Here is a 20,909-nt window from a genome sequence, read left to right on the forward strand (position 1 = left end):
GTAGGTAGTATACGGAATGCCAAAATATGATATGACTTTATAATTTCATTGTGAATCTAAAAAGCTAATAAAGAAGCTATTATTTAAAAATATTTTGACTGATTTATCAATATAAATAGTTTTACCTTCTTCCGCCTTTCTATATTTTATAATTTTCCAACTCAAAATGATTCAATGCTCTTATTTTCCATTTTAAACTAGGGACTAAGATAAGGTTAAAAGATAAACATTAATTGTAAGAATAATTTGTTACATTATGTATAATTTATTGTTACATTTTATATTAGTATGTGTATTGTTAAATATTTTGATTGCATATTTCAGATGTTCAGATGTTGTTTTAGTTGTAGGTAATGAACGATTGCCCGCCCATCGTATTATACTAGCCTCACGCAGCGAATATTTTAGGTAGGTATTTAACTTTGATCATGACATAACTACTTGTTTTTTTTAGCTGTAGTTTTCAAACATCAAGTCTGAAAGTTAAGCATAAATTAAATATTTGTTTACCTGTATATGGAGAATTTCACGTAAAACCTGTTCATCGGCCCTCCCGATGGAATTTTCATGACAATGAATTGGACTCCCTGGTTCGTTGTGACCTAAAATAAGATCCCTATTTTTTTTTAGTAATTTAACTTATTTTAAACGTTGCTGCTGTCTTAAATATTTCGGTACAAAACATAATATGTCTAAGGACTTTTTAAAACTTAAAAAAAAATACTCCTTATAAATGTTTTCATCGTCCCAAAAATAGTATAATTATCAATCAGTGCAATTATCTCGGTTACCTTTTGAAAAGACTGTGCTTTACAGAATGTATAACATATAATATGTTGTTTGTTATAGTATTGTGTATTTTTTTCAGGAGGGTTTTTTTCGAAGATGATAAAAAATTCCATAAATCTGAGGTCAATCTTAATGATGCACCAGTAACATCATTTGAAATACTTCATAAATATATTTATACTGGTCAAATAAATTTAGGTGATCTTAAGGTAATGAATAATCGACGTAGCTTAACCGTTTATAAGTTTGTGTGATTGTTTGGATGGTAGTATGTGTTAGATCTTTTAAATTATATATTTGTTGAGAACATTTTAAGGAAGAAAGATTAATCACTTTTTTTATTATTTTTTTTAGAGTGGAGAAGTTTTCGAATTACTTAGGATTTCGGATTATTATGGCATTTCAAACCTAAAATTTCCATTGAACAAGTATTTAAAAAGTACGAAAAAAATACAAAGTTGGTGAAACTAAAATTAACGTTATTATAGGGACACAATTTATTTCTAGTTTAGAAAAACTAAATAAATAATTGGACTTACTAAACATTTAGTTGGACGAACTTAATCAAGTTCCTTAAACTAAAAATTTAATTGGGTCAAATATTTACTTATTTTTTTTAACTTGAAATTTAGTCTGTCACTTTACTATTCACCAAAATTTCAGGTGGAACAACTATGTGTATTATTCTGTGTGACTTAACTTTAAGGGTATTTCCTTAGGGATAGAAAATTGGAGGATGACAACTATTTGTTACAATATTATTTTATTAAATCATAAAAAATTTAAAATTTCTTAGAATATGCAGATGGACATTTTTTTAAATATTTTGTACGTCACAATTTAAGTTTTAAAAGTTAGTAGAGCTATAAATTTACTAGATAAACAATTGAATATCTTTTAATATCTATTTAAAATTATTGTTAACTAATAAGTTTCAAAAATTAAATCAACAATCCCCCCCAATTCAAGTATTTTTAAAAATAAAAAGATTTTAATAACCCTTTAATAAAGGATTAATTTTTATTGAATTATTTTATACTAAACGCTAGCGCCGTTAACAGATTTTAAAAATTATAAAACCATTCTATTACCGTCGAAAAAACTATAATAACTAAATTATTTAAATTAAAAAAAATAAACAAAAAGTTGAAAAATAAGAATTCTGGCGGGTGGATGCAACCTAAATTAATAAATCATACAAATTAATCTAAAATGTTTTCTGTTTTGATCTGTTCCACCTACGCCTTCCTCAGATCACAGTAATGAGCATATCGACCATACTGGACTCTTGGTTGAATTCATAAGGGACCTCTATCTAAGCAACATGTATGTGGTATTGAATTTTTACTTATTTACTTTATTATTTTCACAAGTTATCAAGCTAATCTTGTATACAGTTTTTTAATTCCATAGCCCGAAATTTTTTCTACTCTGTTAGCAATATAAAGTGTTATACTTAAAATAATATTGTAAAAGTAAGCCATAATTGTGTGTCCCGTTTTCCCAATTTTTGTGTAATAATTCTAATTTGAATTAAAGTAGGTTGTACACGGAATGCTAAAATATAGTATGCCTGTATCATTGTGAACTTAAAATGCTCATAAAGAAGCTACTATTTATATTTTTTTATACTAATTTGTTAATATAGATAGGTTAACCTATTTCATATTTGATTTAAAGTAGGTTGTACACGGAAAGCTAAAATATGATATGTTTTTAAATGACTGTTTCATTTTATTGTAAACATAAAATGCTAATAAAGAAGCTACTGTTTCAACATTTTTTGACTGATTTGTCAATGTAGACAGGTTTACTTTCTGCCCCATTTCTATTTTTTATAATCTTCCTACCCAAAATTATTCAATGCTTTTATTTTCTATATTAAACTAGAGACTAAGATAAGGTTAAAACATACACATATGTGTCGTGTTAAATAATTTGAATGCATTTTTCAGATGTTCAGATGTTGTTTTAGTTGTGGGTAAAGAACAATTGCCTGCCCATCGTATTATACTAGCCTCACACAGCGAATATTTTAGGTGGGTATTTAACTTTTATTATGACATAACTACTTGTTTTATTTGTAGCTGAAGTTATTAAACATCAAGTCAGAAAGTTAGGCATAAATAAAATATTTGTTTACCTGTATATGGGGCATTTCATGTAAAACTTGATTATCGGCTCTCCTCGTGGAATTTTCATGACAATGAATTGGACTTCCTGCTTCGTTGTGACTTAATATAAAAAATACTCAAAATAAATGTTTTTATCGTCTCAAACATAATATAATTATCAATCAGTACAATTATCTCTAAAAAGGTTTCTATTTTTATCGTTTTACTTCATAGTAAAATGCTTGTATATATATTATTAACACTCCTTAATAATATTGTCATTTCAAATTTATCTGTTTTACCAATTCTTAACGAGAATTTTTAGTAAGAATTAGATGTATCATCTATTTTTAGAAGCCCGTTTAATTAGACTTTAACAAACTGTAATTTACAAAATGTTTAACATATAATATTATGTTGTTTGTAATAATATTGTGTATTATTTTTAGGAGGTTTTTTTCTGGAGATTATGAAGAAGCCCATAAATCTAAGGTCAATCTTAGTGGTGCATCTATAACCTCATATAAATCACTTCTTGGATATATTTATACTGGTCAAATAAATTTAGGTGATCTACAGGTAATGAATAGTCGATGTAGCTTTATCGTATATAAACGGCATAAATATAATTTTTATTAAGGTTGTGTGGTCGTTTGAAAGAAAGATTAATCACTTTTTTTTTTTTTTTTGTTAGGGTGAAGAAGTTTTCGAATTACTTAGGATTTCGGTTTATTATGGTATTTTAAACTTAAAACTTCCACTGCACGAGTATTTAAAAAGTACTCTTGACGTAGAAAATGCATGGTCGTTCTTAGCTATGACTCGAACTTATAAATACAATGACCTTGAAGTCGAATCACTTCATTTTATCGATAATCACGCCTCAGAAGTATTGCATTCTGAAGACTTTCTATCTTTGTCACCCGTAATGGCATTGTTTTAAATAAAAAAATTATATTGCTCGTGTTAGGAGAATAGTTTAAAAGGAATTTTGATTTTTAGGAAGTTCTTCAAGATATTATCATTCGTGACTCATTTTATTGTAATGAATTAGATATATTCCACGCAGTTTGTCGCTGGATTAATATACACCAAAACAGTCTTGATCATAATACTAAAATGAAAGTTTTATCTGCGATCAGATATCCGTTAATGAGTGTTAAAGAATTGGCTGAGGTTAGGCAATCACCGCTGGTTAAAACGAATAAAAGTTTATATGACACAATATTCAGAAACACCTCGTCACCAGATAAGCTTCAATATCGAGGCCAGCTAAGTATGCTTGCTGTACACATAAATTTGTGTTTCGCAAATTATGTGGGTTTTAATTATTTCTTTTTTTAGAACCCAATGTAGATCTTATTCATCGGCCACGTGACTTCCTTTTTCCTATACCTTCGAATACTCCGGTTATCAATGGCACTAACGGTAGTACTACGATAACCTTGCATGATCCATCATTTATAAACTATATTGTAATATCGTTACCGGGTAGAGATTGCCTGGATAAACAAAGGTATGTTTTCAGCTTATAAATAACTCTAATTGTATAACCATTATTAAGAAAAAATATGGTTTGAAAAATTGTTTGAAAGATTCGTGACTATGATTTATGATTAATTTTATTTATTTATAAAAATTTCATGTGTTGAGAATTTATTTTTATTATAAGTTAAGCAAAAAAAAATGATCAGTGGTTGAAAAATGATTATTTATTCTTAATGTTTATTAAGAATTAGTTGTTTATAACTAATATTTATTATTCGACAACTTTTTAAACAACTTTGGGCCTAATATTTAATTTGCTATACTTTTTTATGAATCACTACTCTACAAGTTAATCGAATTATTTAATACTTTAGGTATTACTCTTATTACATTGATGTTTCAATGGACCAGACGGTTTGGTTCCGTGCTATAGATCATTCAAATTATAATTGTCGATCAGCTCAAAATTTGTGGATTGAATCACGCATAGTTCGGTATATACGCGTTGTAGGAACTGCTAATGAAACTTTTGAATTTTCGAGTGTCAAGTACAATACAGAAGAAATGCACGAGGTGGAAATAAAAAATGGATTAGTCGGTAAGAAAATCAATAAAGTAACTCAGTTTTTAATTAAAAAAGTTTAACATATATATTTATGTATTTGTCTAATTGATTCCTTAGTTCCTAAGTACGGGTATAATGTCGCATCAAGTTTTAGGTATGCATTTGTAATCAAAGGAGAACATAATTTGTGGAGTCAGTCGATGTTAAACGTATTAGTTGATGATTACTATGATCGTTATGATAATAAGATTGATCGTTTAAACATGTATACATATCATAATTTACAATCTGGTTGTATAGTGATTCATCTTGCACAACCATATATACTTAGTTCAATGAGGTAATTGTATAAATATCTTGTATTTTTAGAGCAATAAGTCTTCTTTTCAATTTCTTTCTTTATCATTTTCAATCGTTCTAATACAATTTTAACTCATACACGGTCTATAAATAATTTCTTAAAGTTTTTTTTTTTATTTCCTTGTCAGAGCTTAAGTCTCCAAATTGTACAAAATACTATTTATCATTCTTAAACACTCTCAAGTAAAAGATTTATCTTTTCGATTAGATCCTTTATCCAAATTTAGTTCTTAGGATGTTGTAACACTTATACCCTCCATTTGTATAGCATTTTTTCTAAATTGAATTATAAATATAAAAATGTTCTTTTTTTTTAATTGAAAATTGATGTGCAGTTTATTCAACTAATTCACAATGTAAAATGTTAATGGATATCATTAACGAAAATAGGTTTAATTTGTTGTTTTTTTTATGTTGTACCATAATGTTTATATTGATTTATCATTTATTATGAATTTTTTATTATTCGGTTATTTACAAGAAAACAGAAGTTTATTTTGGCCTAATTATTGTTATTCATGAATTTTTTCATTATTTAACTAATACAGTATTATTATTGCCATAATTGACAGGTTTCTGCTTTGGGGCGGTAATGACCAATTCTACAAGTACACTGTTGAGGATTCTATCAATAATCAGGATTGGAAATGGATTGCAAACGAAACTAAAGAGCTGAAACAATCTTGGCAGGTGTTGAAATTTACACCCAGACCGATACTCTACATTCGTATTACTGGCGTTTATAACTCAGCAGGCAATGTGAGTGAAATAAGCTAAGAGTGTCTTTTAACTTTTAATAACTATTTTATGTTGTAGGATTTCCGTATTTTATATTTTGAAGCTCCCGCTCGAGTAATTGTAGACGATCGTGGGGTAAGAAATACTATATATATATTTTTTTTTACAATCATTATGACGGAAATTGAGACAGAATTTTAATTTTCAGAAGAACAACGAAACAGATGTTACAATGACAGAAGCTTCGACTTCAAATCCAGTCGTTTAAGACAAATTCCAATTATAAGCATATTTGTGTTTGTTGCACGCTTACCATAAATTAAAGATATTATAAAAAATACAATTTTTTTCGTTTATATATAATTCGTACATGATACATATTATTTATATAATATAATAATAACAGATTAAATAAATTATTACAGTAATGTGTTTGGTAATTCAATTGATACACGTAGGGTAGTATCCCGGGGCTTAATAAAAATAATTATAATATTATAGTATTACTGAGGCCATTATTTTGGTAATACCTGTTAAGTCATTATATAAGAGCGTGGTTTTACTATTTTTGATTGGATATTATTATTATAATTTAGTCCCAAAAATATAAGTTGACATTTGAGATAAAAAACTAACACCGGAGAGAGATCACAAGAGTGAATGTAAAAATACTCTAAACAATGTGCATTGGTTATGAAATTTACAAGTTTTCCCGGTAAAAATACACAATACCGGCCGCACACCATACACGAATAATACCATTATCTAAATACTAGGGCTACGACAGACAAGAGTAAAAAAAGTAAAAAGTAATAATTTTCAAATGAACGGCACCGTCTCTTCTTCACACTTCACTCAGTGTAATAGTAATTAACAATAATTGTCAGTACCTACTTTTATAATCACTATTTTTTTAAGCGTTACATATGTGAAGTTTTTTAAATGTTTTGTTGAACCATATCGTTTTTAATTAGATTTATCCATTCACAAACATTTGTACTTGACATTTAACATTTGTTCTTTATTAAATAAATTATTATTTATGTTACTTACTACATGTTTCAAGATAAGGTGAAATAGGGTTTTAACTTTGACATGTTTTCATAATGCTTCAACGTCATTTGAATATTAAAGACACACACTGTTATTAATACTAGTAGAATATTATAAATTTTGTTGAAATTGTATGCTACTCGTTCGAAGCATATTGAAAAATAAATGTAAGTCTTAACAAAAAAAAAAAGTGTATTGGTTTGGCTAAGTTTCCACTATGCTCCGACTCCACTGTACTGTTTTTATTAACAGGGATTTTATTTTCTTGCGCTAATGATTCAACTGAACACGATGAAAATCGTAAAGACGTTACTAATAATATAAATAGACATTTTTATTTATAAATGAAAACAATTACAAAGTTGGGATTCAAGTGTTTGCTGTGAACGGGTACGTTAAACAACTTATAATATTTTTCTTGTACAAATGAGATGTTAATATTAATGTGTAGTCAGAATTATACATTTTCAGACAATATAATAAAAAAACATAAATATATGTTTAACAGCATCAATGATGCTGCACTATTCTAAAATTTAGCTATTTTGAAGCAAAATATATCACGCAATATTTTATTTCTAGACTCACTTTTCTAAATTTTTTATTTTAGATAGCTCCTATACGATTTGTCGTTGAAGTATATAATGAACAATATGGACGTACCTTAAATAAATTGAAAACATTAAAAAAACATCGAATTAATATTTCATCGCACGACCTGAAAATTTTGTCGACAAAAAGTTGTCACACTTTTAAATTTTACCAATTAAAATTAAAAATTAGAGAAAAAAGCTTAAGACATCAAATGTAGTTTTTGTATAATTGCGAAATCAAACATATTGGACTTGAAGAACTTGGTTGAAAAGTTCAAAAGAGAAGAGGCTTTCATTTATAACAAGGCTATTGTAAAACGTCTTGAAGAGGAAGCCAAAATTATACTTCATTTATTAATTGCGTCAGATTTGGAGACGGGCAAATGGCTTTGGATTTATTTTTTGAAAATCGTTGCCATCAGTAATACGAAATATGTTCACCTGTCTACGCAATTCCGGATGAGTTACAGATGTTTTATACGGCGGTGTTTTTGGTCACGGTGGAATTTTTATATCTAAAACCATTTTGGGACGACGACGATTTATTGTCCAGACAAATAACAGAAGTCAATGTCGATTGGAGCAAGGCGAAACAACGACATCAAGTCGAGATGGCCGTTACCAGAGAATTTGTGCAAAACCGCACTTGGATATACAAACCAAAATTCTTGATGCCAGACTGTATTGTTATGTATCGGTTGTACTGCATGTTTATGAAAAACAATTATCCGCACTCGACGAAGAGACGCTAGAACCCATCAAAGATATTTGTGTATAACTTTATCCGAGACGTATTGAGTTTAACGGCTTTTAAAGATGAATTCCTTGTGTTTAGCATACCAGAATTACAGGTTGCAAATATAAGAGACATCATTGATATAAAAGACACTTTAGCAAGTGAGACGACAAAGACCATGGAGATACTAAATGATTTGAACGGTACATACACATACAAACCCGATTGGCTCAGTTTCAACGTTACTGAAGAACAAATATCTAGCAACGATTGGATAATAACAGTCATTGAGAATTTTAATTTAGAAGAATTCAAGGACTTCTGCTTGCCGTTCGAATACAGGGTTATTTTACATTTTATGGATGTAGTTAAGTTGTCGACTGCCCAATATGTTTAAGTTTTAAATTACCATCACTATGTTCATAAATCAAGTATAATAAAATTAATTTAAAATAGTTACCTATAAAAAAGAATGACAAGTGAGGTCGGAGCAATTTGGAAAATTAAATTATTTACTTATCATATTTAAATAATTTCACATAATTAAAACTATAACTTACTGTATGTTATCGAAAGCATAATAGATTTGTATTAATTATACCGTACATAAAATACTTTATTTTATTATAGTCATAGAATATTCAAAATAATATTAACACATTGTTTATAAATCAACAAAATATTATATTACCTACATGTAATGTAATAAAGTAAAATTTAAAAATTGGTTTTTTTTTTGACAACTGTCGCCAACTAAATATGAAAAATTTAATTAAATACAAAACAATTATTTACTTTTGCCATTTAAATAGTTTCACATAATAAAAATCGTACAATGTTACACCATAATATTATATGAAATACTATTTTTATCATATTTTTATACCGGGAGACTGATGTTTTATTCAATTTTTCAGTATAGTTTATAAGATTTTCCATTAACTAAATTTTGCTTGTTTTATTTATGTAAATTTGAAAAGAAATTTCTAAATAATTGTATTAATGTGTATTTTTGATGCAGTTTTAATTAGTTCCCTCTCCAATGATTGTATTTCTACAAACTTACCACACTTAATACGTATTATTTGTGAATGTTTCGATTTTGATACTTTATCCCCAATACAATATTATCTCTTTCTCTCACTTCTTCCCGTCATAGTTATTTTAATTAAATAACTTAAAACTGGCTATTACTAGTCAACATTTTCAGCATTTTTTAAATTGAAAATACTGTTTTAAAAATCTGTTATCAAAAAAAAGTTATCACGACTTCGTTATCATAAGATATTGATTCGACAAGATAAAAATTGAAATTGTACTTAGATTGATGAAAACGTACGTTCAAAAAAACCATTTTTTCTAAATTTTTTAATTTGTCTTGTAAATAAAATATAAATTCGTTAGTTACTCTTATTGCAATATAATTAGAAATCATTTTACACAGTTGAAATTTCGGTTATTGTTCGTACAGCTTTGCAACAGGATAAAAATTATGATTACCTACAAACACAAAGTAACACTTTCAACTATATAAGAAAATAAACATTATCATTAAAAAAAAAATGGCAATATAATAATAAAAATAAAATGCTAGGTAGCAGTCAATAACATTTTAGATGGTTCCCCTCGAATTACATTCATCTCAAAGACAATGGCTGAAAACTTACTCAGTCGACGCACAAATTGTATCAACGATGTCTTTCAGAAGCTTGACGCAACAAAGGAATCAAATCCAAGATCAATTTTACTAGTATGATTAGACTTGCTATTTAAAACTTTTAAATATTAATTATAACGCAATGAATGGTAGGTTTTGTGTAGGTGTATAATAAATTGTTGGAGAAGTCTGTATTAGACATGATGAATTATAAGTACCATGAAAACGTAAGTTTAAGGCGATGTAATAGGTATTTTATACTAATTTACCTTGTAGATAATCTTTGATCTTTGTTTGATTTTGTTTCAAATACTCTAAAAGTGGTCTTCTTGTAGGTTGATGCTGCGTAACAAGGTACGATACGGTCCCTAAATTATGTGTGTGAATAAAAAGAAATGCTTCGGGTGCCAAGTCAGAACGGCGGCATATGGTGCAGCGTTGCTCCCCAAGATTCTCTGCCATTCTACACAATGCTGACCTTAGTAAGAAAATTTGTTATTATAGGTACACATTAGCTATTTTTATATTACTACTCTCAACTATGTCCAATCATGCATTTTTTAGCCTTACCAAATTTAATTTTCAATAATTGTTTGATTTTGTTTCAAATACTATAAAAATTGTTTTTCTCGTAGGTTGATGCGACATATGGCACGATATGGTTCCTAAGACAAAAAAATTAAGATGCGTCAGGCATCAAGTGAGAGCGACGGCACTGCGTTGCAGTGGACTCCAACCTTAATAAGTAAATTAGTGATTACACATATTGGCTATTGTTTTATCATCCTCAATTACGTCAAACCATCTCTATTGTTACCTTCCTCTACCTTTCTTTCAATTGCCTCCCTTAATCTCACTCTCTTGTCTCTCCTCACGACACATTGACGCTAAGAAATCATCTCTCCACTTTCTTTGATAAGCGTCACATTTTTCTTACATTTCAACCTTTTCGATTTGATAAAACATTCTAGTCGCCGCAAACTTATTTTAAGTTCCAATTTCTTATCCACAATTTTTTTTTTGTCTTACTTCAAATGTAATCTAAAACATTATTGGAGCAAATATTTCATGATAAAATTTTATTTTATTTTTAATGTCAAAACATTTTTAAACAGACAAACAAAACGAAACGTCATATAAATCTGGTTTGCTCCAAATTTTTATTTTAATACTCAGTCAGCAAACCCGAACGTTGTTTAATGTATTTTTTATTCAAATAAAAACTCAATTAAATAATCATTATTATAAAACACTAGAATAGTAGTTATAATTTTGTTATCGTTTAAACAAAATATATCTGAGTACATTTTTTTTCAACAAATTATAACACTAAATGACAAACTATGGAATTGGTTTTTAATTTCAACTCTAAATATAATAATTAGATGAAAAAAATTAGAACATTATTTCACATTGCTTATATGACAAATTGCCTACTATTGCTAGTCAGTTATCATTTATATTAACTTTGTGATTATTCATAGTGCATATTATTCGATTTGAAAACATTATTTTAAATTACTATTAATAAAATAATCTGTTTTGTTGTTTTAACTGAGATATTTGTAAAAGAAATTCATTTTTATTTTATATGTATTTTAAATATCAAATACACAACGTGCTTTACTTACTTTATACATATTTTCTGCAAATGTTCTGTCAAAAATTGTATAAAAAAAAAAATTCATAAATTAATATTTTGTTATAATTAAAATATTTAAGTTAGTCGTAAAGCAGTAAACGTCATATAACGCAAAGAGTCTTTGAAATGGAGTATGTTTCTTTTTATGCCGTCGTATCCTCTTGTTGTTCATATCGCTCGTTAAATTGGGTCGCTCAATACAAACTGTGTATCTAAAAACCTCAAGTCATAAATATATATCGGCTTTACAATATATTTCATTTAGTTTATGTTGACATTTCTAAGTCTATTAAAGTTTTGTATGTTAATAAGTAAAAAATGTATTATTGATTAACTTAGAATAAAACGTTGAATTACGTTTCAGATCGACAGCGGTTAAATAAGACAATCCGAGTTTTGAAGATGAAATTCCGAAAGAATATATAGTAGTGCAGTGATTGTGTCATCAAGTCAGTACCGTAAATGTATAAATAATTTAATAGGTAAAATTTGTATTTATTTCATTTGATTAAAAATTATACAATAATTTATAGTTTTAAAAAACTTTAAAATATTAACTAAGCCTGGAAGTTTAAGTCATTCTTATTTACAATACTTTTAGAATTTATTTATTAAAATACAACTTGCTATAAAAATTATCTGTACAAAAAAAAATTAAATGTTTTCTTTTATTGCAGTTTTATGTAAATTTTTTTAAAAATAACTTAGAAATTCATTTTATAAAGAAGAAAATACGACAGCAAAAATTACATGCCATGTAAAAGTATTTGAGTAATTAAAAGAATATCGAATAATTTTCTTTAACACTTTCAGTTTAATTACACTTTTATTTTTAATAAATATTTTTAACTATTTTACTTTTAGGAGATTTTGCACTTATATAAAAAAAAATATATATATTTTAATAAATAATTATTAGTACCTATACCTTCTTTAATAATATGTTTTGCTTTCTGTTTTACTTTTTTAATGGAATTCGGTTAAATTGTGTTAAGCAAATTAGGAGATACACTTTTTTAAAACCTTATACAATTTTTCCCAAAGTAAAAATATTTACTTATAAATAATTAATTAATTTGTTGAATAATTGTAGGTATTCAAAACAAGATATAATGTTATTGCCGATTGATGTATTTGCCAATTTTGTTTGAATATGTAAGTAGTAGCATTTGACGACAATACGATGACAATATTATTTTGATTCGCTTCTTCATCGTAAAGCTTTGGTGCCTACTTCATTCTATTTAACAGTCTCCTATTGTTATTATTATTATCTTATTTTTTTAGTTACGGCATTGTGATAAGACAATACAACACCAAAACTGTTCAGCTAAATCTGCAAATTCGTTGGGACAGTACTCTTTGAAGATGAAAAAAACTACCAAGTCGCCGATTCGATTACGATAATATATTTTATTTCGATAGTTTACTATACTATATAATACACACATAGTAATTAATAGTTTAAACTAACAATATGAATTGTGTTAAATGTAAAATTGATGATGTTACCAAAAAATTAATTTAGGAAAACGAAATAAGCTTGTGTTTTTTCAGTAACATTATCGATTGCCGAACAAAAGTATGTTCACTATAAACTGAATGCATTTTTAAACACAGTTTTACTTTTCATCATAACTATTATAATATTAATTTTGGGGAGCCTTAGAAAAAAAAAAAATAAGTACTTTCTAGTCTGGGATCATTATGCATTCGCTGTCTATTTGTTTTTTTAACTCGTTCTTTATCTTCAACAACGCACTCATTAAGCCTTCTTGTTTGGACTTCATTTGTCGAATGGTTTCCAACCATTCCATATCTTTTTCGATGTTTGTTCGTTCCTCTTCGATTTTTTGTAAAGCCTTTCTGGCCAACGGACTATTTATTGGTTTTTTCTTCCAGTCCGTTTGCTCAAAGTCGAACGTGTACCGTTTAACAGCACCGAGAGCCGTCGTTTGTTTCGTATCGTTTGTATCTTCTCGTGGCTTCTCCGCTGTCGATGATGTACTTGGGGGATTCAGAACATGATCGGGTATTACGATATGGTCGGGTAAAAACGGCAAAAGCCGTTGTATATACGACGACATTTATTTTGCGACTGCTTGAACGATAACAGTTACGACCGGATCTGATCTGTGAAAACAACACCCCGGTGTTAAACATCATTTCGGACAAGTCAAACGTTATTAAAATAATTTACAATAATTGTATACTCATAACTAGTGTATAGTTTTGTTAGAACAGAATCCTACTGTAATTACTTTTATATTATCTATTTTGATTTTTTAATTGTATCAAAATCGTTGCAAAGCTTGTTGTTAGTTGATAAAAAAAAACAATTGTAATCACGTTAAAATCATATTTAGTCGGTCGTCAAAGTTTGCTCGAAACAGATAAACTCATAAAATGAATTTTTTATTAGACGGCCTAAAACTAATGTCATTAACCATCTGGATATTATTTAAAACCATTTTTAGTTACTTCTTAAACGACATTTATAAATATTATATTAATAACATTTTAATGTATTTTAGAAAATGTTTGTTTTAAAAAAAATTATTTATAATAAACAATGCGATGGCTATTGTTGTATAAAAGGTTTTGCACTTAAAATATATTTTGTTGCAATTTTATTTTACAACTAACTATTTTAGTATTAAAAGTAAAATTATAGTTAACTAATTTCAAACTAAGTGTATTACATTTTAAGAATTATGACTTAGACGAAAATGTAAAAAAATGCAGTCCACAAAAGTAGTTTTTACAAAAACCACTACTTTTTTTTATTAATTTAATTTAACATTTGTTACAAATGACTGGAATAGCTTTAACATTGTTCGACTTTTTCCACTTAAAACTAGTCGAGTAATACATTTTTCTTTTTGCTCTCACTAACGACAAATATTTGTATCATTTTTAATATCATATCTTATTTTAAAACCAACCTTTAAGAGATTTACCAATTTAGAGAAAAAACAATTAAGAATTTATTACAAAATAATTAAGTTCCTACATTTATTTATTTATAATATATTGGTTTAATAAATAAGTGTTATTGTTTTTAAATAAAAATACAAATGATGGTTTATTTTTTTACCAGACTAAATTGATTTACTTTTATGTTTTAACTTGAAGTTTTGAAATAAAAACGTCAATCAAAAGTTTAATTTTCTAAAATGTATTTCAAATAGAGTAAACTCTAAAAAAAGTAATTATTTTATTTTTATTCTTGATACAAAATTAATGTATTAAATTAGTTTGTTTCGAACAATAATATAAATTTCTGCTGAAACAGTTTTCTTTTAAAATTAGGTAGACTTTTTATTACTTGAGATATCATCTTTTTTTTAACGAACTCATTAGTCTGACAAAAAATAAAATTGCATCCAATAAAGTGTTCTCATTACAGTTGTATTAATAAGCGACTATGCACTATGCTTCAAACTCTAAATTAAAACTATGCGAACACTTTACTCTTTAGAAATGGGCGGAGTGGCGTCCTCTTAATATCAACACGTACATTACGGACGACAGAAGGTTTCTTTTGTAAAACTTATCGAGATGGCGATTGCTGTTGAAATTCAAAACTGTTGCGGGCCACAGATTCTAGACGACTTTAGTTTTTCTTTATACTTTTCAGGGCGACCAAAATTTCATAGTATTATTAGCCGTGCAATTGATTACCAAGATTGTAAAGAACAAACATAATTGAACACTATAATATTATATTATACCAACGACGCCGGTCGATATCAGCAGCTGCTACAAACAACTTGAGATTCCTTGGACCGTGCGGTTTATACCGCGGTCGTGGTCAGTTCTGTTCTTCCATGAACATGTTTCGTTTCATTGTGGAAGAAAAAATCGCAAAAAATGGCCGCGGGTTACTGCCCAAAAGAGCAGCAGCTGATGCAGCTGAGCAAAACAACAATATATTTTTTAGTATAATTAATAATAATTTCTGTCGTGTAAAAAATTTACCTCTGGTCGACTTTTGACAAAAAACGCATTCGTTTTTCTTAATTACAATAATTAGTGCTTTGGTCGTTGTACTGTGTAAAAAACAAAAAGCCAATGTTAACCCAAACGGAGATAGATGGCGCGACAACATTATATTTGAATCGATTAGTTATGAAAGGTTTAGTCCAAACATTTGTATCAGAAATATTGTAAGACTGTTAATTTAAAAATAAAAAATCAGGTAGGTACCAAATTATACTAGCACTGGTAAATGTTAACATTTAAAAAGAACGAAATCTATTTTTTGTTATTATCGTTTTACAAACAAAAACATTTTTTTTTTAATTGAAATTTCTGAAAATCCTAATTAATCAAATGAATTAAAAATACATTTAAAATTAAACATTCGATAGTCAATATGAATATATTTTGTTCACACCAAGTCCAATTTTTACCTCATTTACCTTATTTTTTTGTATTAGAACAAAAATTTAATATATTCATTTTTTCGTTGAATCCAAATTTGTAAATATATCAAGCTTTCGTCTAGAACGTTTCTTTTAAATATTTAAAAAGTTATAAAAAAAATACTGTTCGGGAAATTTACAATTACTTTTTTTCATACACAAATTTACTATTATAACATTTTTTTTAAATTTGTATGCAATATACTTACATAAATTTGTGAATACCGAATTTTTAAATCTATTTTTAACCGATAGTAACGATTTTTATCCTTTTTTTGTAAACAAATTAGTTACTCAATTCTTTTCATAAATAAATCACTAAATCATTGCACAGGTTTGTGTGCAATAGTAAGTGATGCATGTCATAACTACTTTACCAATATATATCATTATGACTTTTAAGCAAATGCTTATACAAATATATAAATCGTCAATAGAAACTATTTCTTGTCATGATTTCACAATTGCCATAATAAAATGAACTACCATACAAATTTGATTCCTTTCAAAATACTTTCACTTCTAAAGGTAGATACAAATTAAGTTTATTCTGTTTGAAATACATTTTAAAATAAATAATAAAATATAAAAAAAACAGTGTTTTTATTACATTTTAGACGATTTAAAGTATTCAAAAAAACGTGCTGGACGAAAGCTTGTTATATTTCCAAATTTCAATTCAATGAAAAAATCCAAAAAATGGATATATTATAACTTTTGTAAAAATAAAAAATAAGGAGGTCGAAAAGAAATGGACTTGATAAGTAATTTAAATATGAAATAAGTAATTTTAAAATAATTTTACCAATAATTGCCAATGCTTAAAAAATAGTTGTATTCCTATTTCTGTAAAACGCTATTTTGATTTTTTGTAAAGATAACTGTTTTATCAAGTACAGCAGCTATTAAAGGATGTTCCTAAATATTAACAAAGAAATACGGTAATGTAAGGTAAAAACTAAATTTGAAATAGACTCCGAAAAGTCAGAATCAGAATTTACAGAGCTGTCTTGGTCAAAAATAAGGTTATACAGGTACGTAATATAATATTAGAGAACCGAGAAGAAATGTATTAAATTATTTTATTAGGTAAGTATTGAAAAAAGAGGATTGTTAAGTATAAATTAAACCTGGTTTGAGAATTCCTTTTTTTTTAAACTTAAAACAGCCTAACAAACAAAGAATCATCGATTTTACTGGTTTTGTAATTTGTGTCATTTTAATGGTCAAGATAATGTGGTTAATTTAATTCTATTACAAAAAACAATGTTGGGAAAATAACTTCTGAAATTTAATGAAATTACTTAACTAGTTGCGTTTTATCATTTTAATTGAATTACTCGGCCGTTCTATATTCCATATAATTAAATTAATGTTTTATTCGCTAAAAAGTAATGATATTATTTTGACGTTCATTATATTATAAACTCAATTTAAACACAAAAACGGCTATTGTTTTGTTTTGTATAGACAAATTACCGAGAGACTTATGCAATCAAACGTTTTCAGATTTTAAGAAAATTCCTATCTATCTAATTTGTTTTAATCATATTATTTTCCATCGCTGCAGCCTTAAACTGTTAAAAGCCAAAAGCATTTTAATTCGATTTTTGGTCGGCCTTCAAAATAAACAGTGTATTTATTTTGGTATTATAATAATTATTTATTCGTATAAGATAGTATTTAATTATTTATTTTAGTAAAATAGTTTTATAGATATTTTTTCGGTTGTAATGCTGAACGTTTTAAACGTCACACACAAAAAAACAAATCATCACCATTATTTCCTCTGAAAAATGATTACTATTGTTTGCTTATAAAATAATATTAATTACCTTTAAAACGTGAGTGAAATGTTATTACTTAAATTTGTATAGGTACAAATTAGTTATATTTGACATTGCGGTTTTAAAAAACGCATTATATAGTTATTAACCGTCTATTGTAGTTTTGTATGTGTCGTTGTAAACGCTTAATTATATTAGGTAAATTTTCTCTTATCTAAAAATAATTATTCTAAGGAAAATGGTAGAATTTTAATTTTGCGTTTGTTGACATTTTTAGCATAATTGTACTTTTAACACAATTTGGGAAATGAGTATCGTTTACGGTTGTTGATTGCATCATAGTTCTTATAATAATATAAAGAGATTTTTAAAATTGTGTGTGGTTTAAATCTTGAGCTACAAAATATACATAGAAATAAATGGACTTCGTTTCAAAAGTTAACTATGGAAACAATTCATTTTGATTTTCGTTTATTGTTAATATATATTTAACTCATTGTGTTTTTTTTTATTTTTCGAATATTTTAAATACTACTCATAATACTTATATGGTGCTTATAGTTTTAGTTATTAAATTTCACATAAAAATAGAAATATAGTAACTAACCAACAAAAAAAGTAATTAGGTAAAATACTTAAGTAACATTAAAAAAAAATTCCAGCGAATAAAATTTAGTTGATATTGAAAGAAAAATGACTAAATTAATAGTTTTGGAATTGAACCTTCAAACCAAAAATATTAGGATAATTATTTTAATAGTAGAATCACCTACAAAAGTCGTTATCAGGGTTTATTTAAAATACAATTCTGGGACAAAATTATTCTTATTTTTTTATTTTTAATTATTTTTAGAACAAAAAAAATGTAGAATAACGACATAATTAAGTAATAAACTTACCTAAAAATAATAATAATATTAGTTGTAGTAAAATTAAAAGTACAAAAAAATAAAAATAATTTTTAGTTGTTTTTTAAATTAGAATTTTTTGGGTATCTAAAGATACTTGGTAATTGATATAGATTTTTGGTTATTTAATCATTACTGTGCCAGAAGTTAAAGATTTTTAATAGCAGTAATAAATATTTTTTTCTTGGTCGTCAAAACTATTTATCTTATATAATTCAAAATTCTCATACAACTAATAAACTTTTACCTGGGTGCACATTTATTAGAAAATATTCTCAGCGTTTTTAATCTGTTGACAAGTACACGTCGCGTCGTTCAGAAATACTAGTAGGTTATAATTTCTTTGGAGGGAGAGAGTGAAAATAATTATTCACAAGCCCTTCTAGAAAAAAAAATCCACCTCTAATTTATCATTTTTTTTTCTTAAAAGCGAACCTTTTTTTTAGAGCTGTTGCATATTTTATAACGATAAACCGAACAGAAAAAAAAGGGCCGTTTCCATTAGTCATGATTTTTTTTTCTTTAATAAGATGTGCTGTACAGTTTTCCCGAGGGGGAAAACGACACGCTCAGAGGGAACGTTATATAATGAAATCGCAAAAGTATATATTATTATCATTATACAGTTACTGAGAAAACCGGCTGTCAAAACCTATTATAATATTTTCCATTCTTGTGCGCTACTTGGAATAATTTAAAGTTGAAACCCTGCTGGCGAATGATAAATCTTACAAGAGTACAACTTCTAATATTATTATTTCATTCTTATTGATGTGAAGTTTTGTCTTGAAAGCGTATTTTCCTAAAAAAACATTTAAAAGTACCTATTTATAACAAAAAATCCGTTTATTCGTAAAGCCGTTTACTCGTATAAAACAAAATGTATTTTTATTTCAGTCAATCAAAATGTATATTTCATTTATTGTAACTTTAAGCACAATATTGTCTTGAAAAACCTATTTTGTTTTCATTTATAGATACAGTTTAACGTAAAAATAATTTTAAACTTGAAGTTTTTCTTTTTTAGTTAAAAAAAAAAAATTCCATTCGAAGCGATTTCCATGCAAATTTAACGTTTTGAATGAGACGGAAAACGCATATTTAATTATTTTCCCTAAATTTGTATAATATTATTTTACTGTCTATTTATAAAATATTTTACACGCTTACAACGTGTGTAAAATGTCAATACTTTAATTTCTGTACCTAAAGGAACAAATTAGTTATATTCGACATTTAAAAAAACTCTCATACCTGCTATTAATTTTCTATTGTTAGTTTGTTTATTTTTTTTTCTACAGAAACGCTAATTGTACAGGTAATTTTACTCACCTAAATAAATTATCAATGTAAAGTAAATATTATAATTGTTATTTGTGTTTGTTGGCATCTTAAACCATACGTTTTTTCCTCCATAATTTGGGAAATAAGTATTCATCTTTTTTTGAGATATTTTTTTTTCAAAGAATATATTTTACAATTTATAAAAATTGTTTACCCAATAAGTAAAAAGGTTAACATTTTATTAATATAGGTCAAAACAAAATAAATAACAATTTAAATCGTTACCATAAAAAAAACTAAAAGTAATATTTACGAATTTTGAATGTATTTATAATTATTATTTTCCAGGTTTATTTTTGTACCACTAAACTACCCACTTGGAAAAAATGTTTTAAGTATTTCCGAGTCATAATAAGCTCCTTTCCAGAATTATTAATAATTAATACCCAAGTCCTGGTTAATCCCACGTTAAAATTTCACGACGTCGACAGCATGAAACTCAGAAAAGGTATTGTATTATAGTAATACAAATCGAAATTATAATAATGTTGATGATAGTTGTTTTTAATCAACAAATCGAAAAATAAATAATAAAAAGAAACAACAAATTTGCAAACCAAAATAAGATAAACGTATCATAAATTAAAATCAAACCTTTGATAATAAAATTATAAAACCAGAAACCGAATTTTTTTTCCGTTTTAATAGCTGAAAATATAGGCAAGGCTAAAAACGTTCCCAACTCTTATTAGTGATTATACTTAATGA

General features: G+C 26.8%; 1 protein-coding gene and 1 long non-coding RNA gene across 12 annotated transcripts in view; both read left to right on the forward strand.

Annotated features, from left to right (window-relative positions):
- LOC126836543 (BTB/POZ domain-containing protein 9-like) overlaps positions 1-6,367 on the forward strand; it is a 44,944-nt gene extending 38,577 nt beyond the window's left edge. For 5 of the 7 annotated variants that reach the window (XM_050570051.1, XM_050570045.1, XM_050570050.1 and 2 more), the window contains 6 exons: positions 4,248-4,419; positions 4,766-4,989; positions 5,074-5,296; positions 5,889-6,075; positions 6,133-6,189; positions 6,263-6,367. In XM_050570051.1, coding sequence (XP_050426008.1) covers positions 4,248-4,419; positions 4,766-4,989; positions 5,074-5,296; positions 5,889-6,075; positions 6,133-6,189; positions 6,263-6,322 — 923 coding nt within the window. In that variant the 3' untranslated portion in view covers positions 6,323-6,367. Of the gene's footprint in view, positions 1-3,597; positions 3,829-3,905; positions 4,180-4,247; positions 4,420-4,765; positions 4,990-5,073; positions 5,297-5,888; positions 6,076-6,132; positions 6,190-6,262 lie in introns of all 7 variants that reach the window. The other 2 variants (XM_050570047.1, XM_050570046.1) reach the window with 2 other exon arrangements.
- Positions 6,368-9,764: 3,397 nt separating this feature from the next.
- On the forward strand, positions 9,765-14,674 carry LOC126836466 (uncharacterized). 5 transcript variants are annotated; one of them, XR_007685330.1, is made up of 8 exons: positions 9,765-9,949; positions 10,031-10,186; positions 10,258-10,320; positions 10,415-10,575; positions 10,729-10,838; positions 12,100-12,217; positions 12,829-12,890; positions 13,023-14,674. It is a non-coding gene; the product is annotated as an uncharacterized LOC126836466 (long non-coding RNA). The 5 variants fall into 5 exon arrangements; XR_007685331.1 differs by having other exon boundaries at positions 10,247-10,320; positions 10,415-10,838; XR_007685329.1 differs by having other exon boundaries at positions 10,415-10,838.
- The last annotated feature ends 6,235 nt before the right edge of the window (positions 14,675-20,909 follow it).

The sequence above is a fragment of the Adelges cooleyi genome, unplaced genomic scaffold, assembly GCF_023614345.1.
Source record: "Adelges cooleyi isolate 19-005CV unplaced genomic scaffold, UGA_ACOO_1.1 ACOO_flye_CR_arks_rails_tigmint_CR_PRNA_247, whole genome shotgun sequence".
Lineage (NCBI taxonomy): Eukaryota > Metazoa > Arthropoda > Insecta > Hemiptera > Adelgidae > Adelges > Adelges cooleyi.